Raw genomic sequence first — 10,000 nt, forward strand, 5'->3', positions numbered from 1 at the left:
CAAAATGTCTGCTAAAGCAACTAACTCCACCACCTCTCCCCCTCTCATGGAAGTAATTAACAATATATAAAGTTACAGCACCAACTTTGATGAGGCTGTATTGCTTTGTTTTAAAAATACAAGGTTTTCTTTATTTCCTGAAAAATGTATATTTTTCATTCCCTGAAAAATGAATATTTTGGAGTTATGAGGTTTCTTCTGTAATAATGTAATCATGTTATAGTGCTTGTAATGCTTCAGCATTAACTTCATTAACTTCATGGCAGTGAAATGTGTAGATTCATTCCAGACTGATTAGTTCAATTAGTAGTGATAACTACACTGGACCCCGCAGGACGGAATCTGTGACCCCTCACCTCTGTTTCCTGGTCCTCTGCGCTGTCATCTGATTGGATGGTCCCTGGGTAGGGACCCCACGTGGTGTCGGGGTGGAGGTCCCTGCACGCTACGACCCTGGTGATGTCATCACCGGCTTCACTCAGCGCCACGTCATCTAGAGAGAGAGAGAGAGAGAGAGAGAGAGAGAGATCAATTCACGTATCCGTCATGTCGGTAGACCAGCAGGCCAACAGCACAATGTCAATAACCGTACCAGGCAAACTGATGAGAGCCCAATGTTCTAATCCGTTCAAAAGACAATGGTCTGTCCTGGATGAAGGTCTGAACGACCGGAAAGTAGAATAAAGAGAAACGTTCTTTTTTAGCAAGTTCCTGACAGTGTGATCAGAGTGATATGCACTCGGTCCTATATATACATGCACCGGTCACAAACCTCTTGAGGTGTGAATCGAACCAAAAAAAAAAAAAAAAAATCTGTGAAACTAATCTGTGAAATTGCTTCACACAATCGTATCAGAGATACTGAAAGGAAGTATATTCTTCTATTATAGAGAAGAGACGTCCAATAAATACATTTAAAAAAACTCGTTTTAACCCACTCTGACCGGGCACCCATTTTGGTGTTGGCATCATGTTATGCTTTAGCTATTGAAAAATAGCAGATCTACAAGCTCATATCGCGCCACCGAGTGGCGCGATACGAGCTTGTAGGTCTGCTATTTTTGAAAAATCGAAGACACTTTTAGAATCTGATCTCAGGTCAGAATGGGTTAATAATGAAACTGTCAGGATGGTCAGAATGGGTTAAGAGGTTGAGAGCTTCTCGCGGCCGGGTTGAACCTGACACAAACCCAACAACCCACCGCCACGGCACATCCGTCCAGGAATAAGGTGCACCGGCGCAGCAGACTAGGGGGAGTTTGAACCAAACGGACCCATGCATTGCAGCCCACGCGCTGCATGCCGTCCGGCCCCTATAGTGCACTTCCTCAAAGTGATAACTGCAGAGGGATGGGAGTCAGGGGCTCGGGCTGGAGTCTGCTACAGCCCAGATAGAGGCTGATAGCGCGGGGGGCACCGCAGGGGGCATGGGAGACGTGTCCATCTATTTAAAACTTAAGACAGCTAGAAGTGCCAGGGCAGAGCGGTCAACGCTCAACTTCTGCAGGAGGCAATAGAGGCATGTCTGTCGGCACATCTGGGGACAAATTGATGAGCTTGCGCGAGCTGTAATGCGGCGGGCTGTTCCGTTAGAGGCTCTGTGTGATCTACTGGGGTGGGATTAATACCACCTGCTACACGGCTATACACCATGTGCCTTTGGGGTATGCTTCTGGACAAAGGGGAGGGGGACAACGTCTCTGCCTGTCTCTCTCTCTCTCTCTCTCTCGGTTTTACGACATTATCTCCCATTTTCTATCTTTCTCATAAGCATGCACACCGAATTTGACCTCCCCCCATACCACCAAGACCCCCCCCCCCCACACACACACACACACACACACACCACCCACCCGCCCGCCCCGCTCTCCTCTCCCTCCATGGTTCAGGCGAGTGTTTTCGGGGGGTCGGCCTAAAGTGGCGGGGCCGATAAGAGTGTTTGTCTAACACTCTCCATGTCAAAACACTCATCTATCTTCTCTGTATCTATACTCACCAGAGAACAACGGACAGACGCTGATAAAATGGCTTTCCCACAGCCGGGGGAGGGGGGGGGGGAGTGTACAGAGGGAAGGGAGGGAGGGAGGGAGCGGTGGGGGTTAGGAGAGGGGGAGTGGCTGAGGGAGGAAGACAGAGGGAACAGGGCTTTGAGGGAGATGTGAATTAATGATGACTTTTTAACGGCTGCGTGTGGTCAAAATTAGCAATCTGTCGATGTCTGAATAACCGTCGTTGCGGTGTCATAACACATGAGGTCATACGCGGCATGACACTGAACCACAATGATACATCATACAAATAAACAACAACCCAGCCTTTCAGTCTCGGTGTGGACGGCAGAGCTTGGCAAGTGATGGCAAGCAAACAAGAACGGGCTAACAAACAGGTGAACGCCCTGCGTGATTTAAAAATCACGAACCCTGGTTGCATAAGAACTCGCACGTTTCAGCGTGCTCGGTGGCGTCTCTCGTGGCTCAAGTTCGCTGGAGACGGCGACCCTCTGTCGTGGTCTAAGTCTATACTTTATCGCCCAAAACAAACGAGTTTATCAATAACGAGTTTACCGAAAAAATAACAGTTTATCACCAAAAGAAACGTGTTGGAAAAGCAGCAGGATTCAAACCCAGGAGGTGTGGATTCAGAGTCTATTCCAGCACACTACCGAGTTGGCTACCAGAATCAGTCAACCAGTTTGAGTGCGCTCAGGTGTTGCGCTCTGAAAATAGCCAATCTACAAGCTCACTTGTAGCTTGTAGATCGGCTAAAACTCGACTAAAACTAGACTAACACTAAAACATTTCAGGTGACTAAAATATGACTTAAAAACTAAACTACCGGTATTCAAAGGACTATGACTGCTGTTAAAAATCAACACTGCCAGCAGGTCAAGGAACCCTCTTGGATGTTGTTCAAGGTTTGGACATTAGCGTGGTTTTGTTTTGTCTGAGGCCTAACGTCCGTCCAGTGAGTCACCAGGCCGGCCCGTCTAGTTTGACCTGTTTAAAAGTCACTTAGTCTGAAGTCCAGCATCTGTTCAGCCAGCAGTATCCATATCTATCTCCTCATCATCCGCTGCATGGGGCCTCGCTTTGGCCACTCTGACCTTCTCTATCTCGCCACTTCATCAATGTCCAGCGTGCGTCCACGCCATTGGTCAATCCCGTTCACATGACCCTCTTATCGGCTTGACCAGCTACGGTGACCCCTCCATTGTGAAACCGTCTTGGGATTTTTACCCCGGTGAGAAAACACAGATATTAACTTATTATAAACACCGTTAAGACGGAGAGATTACTTTGTCAGCTATTAAGACTGAAAACATGGTGTTCCCCGACGTGCGTAGCCAGTTGTGTCATATCCTTTCACCAATGCTATAGCAGTCACACGGGTGGGCATTCTAAATGACCGTACAGGATAACCAATCTCTGAGCTGTGCTGAACAGCTTTTGGTGCAGGGATGCCAGAAACTGATAGAAGTCAAATTGGCAATATAGCCCTGCATATAAAACGTTTCATTTAGTATATATTTTACATTATACTCACATGATCACATATAACATAACGTGCTGGGTGCTGTCCATGCTTTGATGGCTACAGTTTTATAACCAGTTTTGATGAATACACTTTTGTGGAGATCAGCCTCAGTAACCTTTTAAGTGACAATAAATCAGTGGTGATTTGACTGCACAGTAGTATAGAGCAGGGGTGGGCAACTGGCGGCCCGGGGGCCACATGCGGCCCCCACCTTCACTTAATGCGGCCCGCAGGTTAATGTCAGAATACTGATATACATAGTATTGATTTCAGCTGTTGCAATTCCAATTCCAATTTCATGCAAACATGACCTGCTTTAATTATACTTAATGACTAGTATTAAATGACTAGTACTTTAACGACTAGTATTAGTAGTATTGTCTTTTTGGGTACAATTTGTATTTAGTTCATAGTTATCATAACTAAAACTGAATCCATTTGAAAATCAATGAAAAGGTAACTTTTCGGGATTCTAATTTAAAAAAAGCAAAAAAAATAATTCAGTATTTCAATTCAAATATAGCAAAAATAGCTGATCTACAAGCTCAAAACGTGTCACCGCGCGTTTTGAGCTTGTAGATCGGCTATTTTTGCTACGACAGTACTATGCAATGTGGCCCCTCTGGAGTGACTGGAAATATATTCACTCAACATCGTCAAAGTTGCCCACCCCTGGTATAGAGGGTATATGCGCATGCTTAAAGTGAATGGCACATCGAGTGGCAAAGCAACAGGCAAAGTGAGTTAGACATTGTTTAATGTTGTTTAATGCAATCAGATAGACAGACAGACAGAGACAGAGTGAGAACAGATAGAGAGAGAGAGAGAGAGAGGGAGACAGAGAGACAGAGAGAGAGAGAGAGAGAGAGAGAGAGAGAGAGAGAGAGAGAGAGAGAGACAGAGAGAGACAGAGAGACAGAGAGAGAGAGGTGGAGGTGACCACAGAGGGATAGAAGGGATAGTAGTAATCAGTGCTTCTGGCTAATCCCAACAGGTTAGCTGTGTGTGTTCGCTAGTCTAGACTAGCATCACAGGGCCTCCAACAGTCCTAATCCTTGTTAATTAGCCCTCCCTCCCTGCCTGCCCGCCAGCCTCATAATGACCCAGCAGTGTGCGTATCAACAAGGCTGCACTAGCCATGCCTCCCATCACGCTTCTGTCTGACACTGCTTTGTTTCTGATCATGTGTTCAGACACATGCACACATGTACTGTACAGCACACACTGTACAATAATTCAACCCTATATTTCACCACATGTATGCTAAGAAACTCGCACTTGCACGCACGCACGCACATACAGCTTGTCTATTGAATGGTGATTCATGATAATTCACCAAAACACAAGGCTGACTAGGATTGTTATCAATAACATCCAGCCCCACAGAATACACACAGCTTTATTCTTTTTCGCTTGCTTGACATTGTATTTACACACAAACACACACACACACACACACACACACACACACACACACACACACACACACACACACACACACACACACACACACACACACACACACACACACACACACACACACACACACACACACACACACAAACACACAAACACAACCTTATCAATACAGACGCTTCAGCAGGCCTCTGTGACAAGCCAGCACAATAAAACAATCAGTCTGTCATTAATTAAATGACTAACGCAATTAACCACAGAGTGGGAAGTAGGGAGGGAGGTGTGATGGGAGGAGTGGGAGCAGAGGGGGGGGGGAGTCATGGTTTTTGATGGTCGCCAGCCCCTCCTATGTCCAGCTTTGAGGGTCTGTGCAAACACAAACATTGAAGACAAAAGTGCATGATGATTAGGGGTGTAACGATACATTTTAATATAGCGATACACGGTTGACGGTACGATACATGGACCATATTGGTCCGTTATGGCGATGCGATACGATTCACTGATTCGAAAACGATACAGTAACTATTTAAAATACACTGACATTATTTTAAATGAAGTAATTAAACTCCTCTTTTTCATTTTTCTTCAAAAAAAAAGCCAAATACCACGCACAGAAATGTAGTATTCGATTCGATGCCGATTATTTCCATTGCAAAACGATACGATACGATACATAGTCAATGTTGCCGTTTTCATTTCGATATCTACTTCGATTCTTGAAATGAAAATAGATTTTTACTATATCGTTACAGCCCTAATGATAAGAAGAGCGCCCATCACTTCACACGGGTGTGATTGTTAACCCATTCTGTCCAGGCACCCATTTTGGTGTTAGCATCATGTTATGCTTTAACTATTGAAAAATAGCAGATCTACAAGCTCATATCGCGCCACCGAGTGGCGCGATACGAGCTTGTAGGTCTGCTATTTTTGAAAAATCGAAGACACTTTTAGAATCTGATCTCAGGTCAGAATGGGTTAATAATGAAACTGTCAGGATGTAATAGACATTTTTAGAATCTGATCTCAGGTCAGAATGGGTTAAATATCATAATATAGTCAATTCATGGTGTCGTGGTCCAAGACGTCGTCAGTACAGTACTATGACTACAGTACCTTCTTCACTGAGGAAAACTAAATAAAAACCAAGCTATGATGGCTAAAACTAAGACGAAATATGTTGACAATAATGTCAACTAATAATAACTAGACTAAAATGTTAGGAAGGGAACTAGTGGATGATCCAGTAGAACTAAAGGACAAGTCATTTAATGCTTGGTTGTATATGCTGAAAATACTAGAAGCTTGTAGATCTGCTATTTTCAACATGCCAGCCAAGTCTACGACGCCATCAAGGCCTGACAAAATAGAATTTAGTCGACTAAATCGAATACAATTCTGGGTTGAGGTCTGGATTCACTAAATCTGGTTTGAAAATCTTATGACATTTGGTCGACTAAAACACTAAAACACTTTACATGACAAAAATGCTAAATGAAAAGGTATATTCAAAAGACTACGACTAAAACTATTATCAACATTTTCTGTCAAAATCAACTCTACACCCAAACCCCCTCTCTCACGCACGCACAAGACTACAGGGGTAAGAGCTCATGTCACACAGTACCTCGACTGGGTAGCTAATCATCAACTTATCTCCGACAACACAGCGTTTGGGTCAACCTAACTTGCTCCGCGGGTCATCGTCTGCGTATGAAAAACCCACACTCCGGGACATCATCATCATCTTCCAAAATCGACCAATGCGGGAAGAGCGCCCTCAAAAAACGGCGCGGCCTGATTGGATATCGATGAGGGAAGAGAAAGGAGGGTGTAACCCGACACCGACGTCTCTTCTATCAGGGCTAATTGATTTTTTAAAAAGACTATTGTTGATATCAAATGAGCACATCGCTGGCGGAGCTATTGATTTTTTGACACAGTACAACAGGAAATCTTTATCTGCGCGGCACTCCGACCCCGCACTAATAGGTGGGGTATAACCTCTGCTGAATGACAAATCCCCACACTCCCATTCCTCTCTCTCTCTGTCTCTCTGTCTCTCTGTCTCTCTCTCTCTCTCTCTCTCTCTCTCTCTCACCGTATAAGTTTCTTTTCCCTTTTTACCGCCTTTATGATGGAATCCTGTTCTGTTCTTTGACTATATAGAAGTGTCTGTTTGTACGTCTCTAAATGTTCTGATGAAATTGAACAATGTGGACCCTGTTGTAAACAAGTGTAATTTTTAATTGGGTCGTCCACTCACAGTTAACAGTCTTTGTATTGAGTTTGTGCTTGAAATGTACTGTAATTCTGCAAACTGTTAATAAATATTTCAATCGATCAATCAAAAACTCTCTCTCACGTGCGAGGGGTTCCTCTATTCACAGGACATGTCAGATGCTTTATGATGGGAAGAGGAGTCTCTTACTGTAGCTTGTTAGAATATAATGAAAATAAAATCACGCCTGTGTGAAGTGAGGGGCGCTCTTATTAGTAATTTTAGTCACCTGGTATGTTTTTGCGTTTGCAAGTTTTTGTCGACTAAAATGTATTTTGTCGGACCTCGATGCCGACGTAATGGCTGATTAGTTTTAGTCATCATGGCTTAGTTTTCATTTCGTTTTTGCCAGTGAAAAAAGGTAGTCGACTAACATTTTCCGTCGTAGTTTTAGTCGACGAAATCAACACTGTTACAAACCTACACACAAAGCTGTGCATAGCAGGGGCTAGCGGTCCCCCAACAAAATTATCTCCGACACTATACTCAAGTTGTGGTCGATTACGTCATCGCAGTCGCACTATTAAAATGCCCCACATCAGCAGATGAACAATCATCCCATGGATGCATTAACCCAGTCTGACCTGAGATCAGATTCAAAATGTCTTCTACATCCTGACAGTTTTCCATTCTGACCTGAAATCAGATTAAAAAGAAAATCTTCTGTCAGTCGCTCTTCGATTTTTCAAAAAATAGCAGACCTACAAGCTCGTAGCGCGCCACTCGGTGGCGCGCTACGAGCTTGGCAGAGGAAGTGTAGCGCCCAGGATTACATTAGATAATTGACACTGGGTGAAAAAATGGGTTGCAAATGGGTTATAAAAATTATATAAAAATAAAAAAAACATTAGCATTACATGTTATTACATCATTATATAAAATTTAGCCTGTATAATATTATACTTGTACGACAGGTTCTCTCTCCCTCTCTCTCCATCGTTATTCTGTGACGCGCACGACCACTCTTGTTGTGGTTGCTTAGTTTCTTTCACCGGAGCCAGCGCAATGCATTGTGGGACTGGTGGTATGGCTAGTGATCATCACCTGTACCCTATACACATCACAGTGCATTGTGGGACGACATGAGTACACTATAATAGCCGTAATAGGGTATAATAATGGTCACTATACATTTGAAATTGGACACCACTACAAAATGACACACTAATTCACTATGATAGAGCACTAGTGAGTGATTTCGGACACAGCCTTGGTGTGTAGAGCACTGGAGCCAGTGGTCCTTGACGAGTGCTCCCCAGCCAAATGATGGAAAGTTGGTAACCAAATGGACCCTGACCCTGAAATGGATCTTTAACTCTTGAAGAGTCCATTTGGTTACAACTTTCTCAAGAGTCACAATCTTGTTATACACCTGCAGCGCTATTAACTTCTACACAATCATTGTGTAGACTTGTGTAATTGTGTAATTGCGATCAACGTTTGCCTGTTATCTCTCCAAAATGGTATACCGCATCAATACAGCATGGACTTGTGGACAAAGTCTTATCCAACGATATTATATTATCGATGTAAATATTATTATTATGCAATTAGTATTGGGTCTGAGAGGCTATATCTCATTAAATGTTGGTCCGTGGCTCAAATACAGAATAGATAATGGGCCTTGATATGAAAAAGGTTGAACCTTAGACGAAGCTGCGGGGTTTAAACCCTCACCAGGCGCACCTCTTCTACTACAGTGAACGGCAGAGTGACTGATGTTAGTCTGCCTCAAACGTTACTCTTTCACCTGTTTTTCACTAACACTAACATAACAAAGATGCCCAGAACATCGGGATGAACCTGTGTAGTTTATGGCTGATCCAACAGTATAGTGGCAACATTCCAAAAAACAAAAAAACGTAATGTCAAAAAAATATCCCCCAATACCCAATCTTTTTGTTTTATGAACACACAAGGCTGCCGTACTTTATACCTCATACTTATACTCATACTCATACGTAAGCTGCGACGTATACAAGCTCATATCGCGCCACCGAGTGGCGCGATACGAGCTTGTAGGTCTGCTATTGACACGACTGACATTTTTAGAATCTGATCTCAGGTCAGAATGGGTTCATCAGACCAGTGTGTGTCCAGTGGAAAGGTCGTATGAATCTGATCTCAGGTCAGAATGGGCTAGACTAGAGGACAAAAAGACAGGGCCAAGCTGAGCCCCGGCCAACAAACTATTCATTTACCAAGTATATAGAGTTTCTTCACCCTTCTCTTCCCTAATACCTCCCCGGCCTGTCTCTCTCTCTCTCTCTCTCTCTGTGGCGTCCGGCAGACTCAGCACTGCGGCTCAATAGATAGACATTTTTCTGGGGATAAGGCATCAACTGCTCAGGACCAACGCAATCATTTCCATTTTACCCTCTGTTGCACCGTCTGAGATAAGACACCTGCGTTGGCCGTGCTATAATCTTGATGAGCTTCAACAGAACTTTATCGTTGACATTTACCACTGTTTACCCAACTAATTTCTCTTAACTGCACCGCTGAACTTTTATCTGCCGAATACATACGGCGCCCGGGAAAGAGCAAGGTTCGAGCATGCAAATTTCCCCCCAAATGTGAGGAAAGATAAAATGATCGTAATAAAAAGAAAAACCCACGACAACAAAAAAGACGAAGGAACTTAACCCACTTTGGACGGGAACCCCTTGGTGTTTATAGCATCAAGTTATGCTTTAGCTATTGAAAAATAGCAGATCTACAAGCTCATAGCGCGCCACCGAGTGGCGCGATACGAGCTTGTAGGTC

At 43.8% G+C, this 10,000-nt stretch overlaps 1 protein-coding gene across 1 annotated transcript in view; it reads right to left on the reverse strand.

Annotated features, from left to right (window-relative positions):
- zfpm1 (zinc finger protein, FOG family member 1) overlaps nucleotides 1–10,000 on the reverse strand; it is a gene marked incomplete at its 3' end in the record, with an annotated part of 111,621 nt that overhangs the window by 28,713 nt on the left and 72,908 nt on the right. The window contains 1 exon segment of the mRNA XM_083764130.1: nucleotides 357–493. Coding sequence (XP_083620256.1) covers nucleotides 357–493 — 137 coding nt within the window.

The sequence above is a fragment of the Protomyctophum parallelum genome (assembly GCF_964188405.1).
Source record: "Protomyctophum parallelum genome assembly, chromosome: 4".
NCBI classification, from domain to species: Eukaryota; Metazoa; Chordata; class Actinopteri; order Myctophiformes; family Myctophidae; genus Protomyctophum; species Protomyctophum parallelum.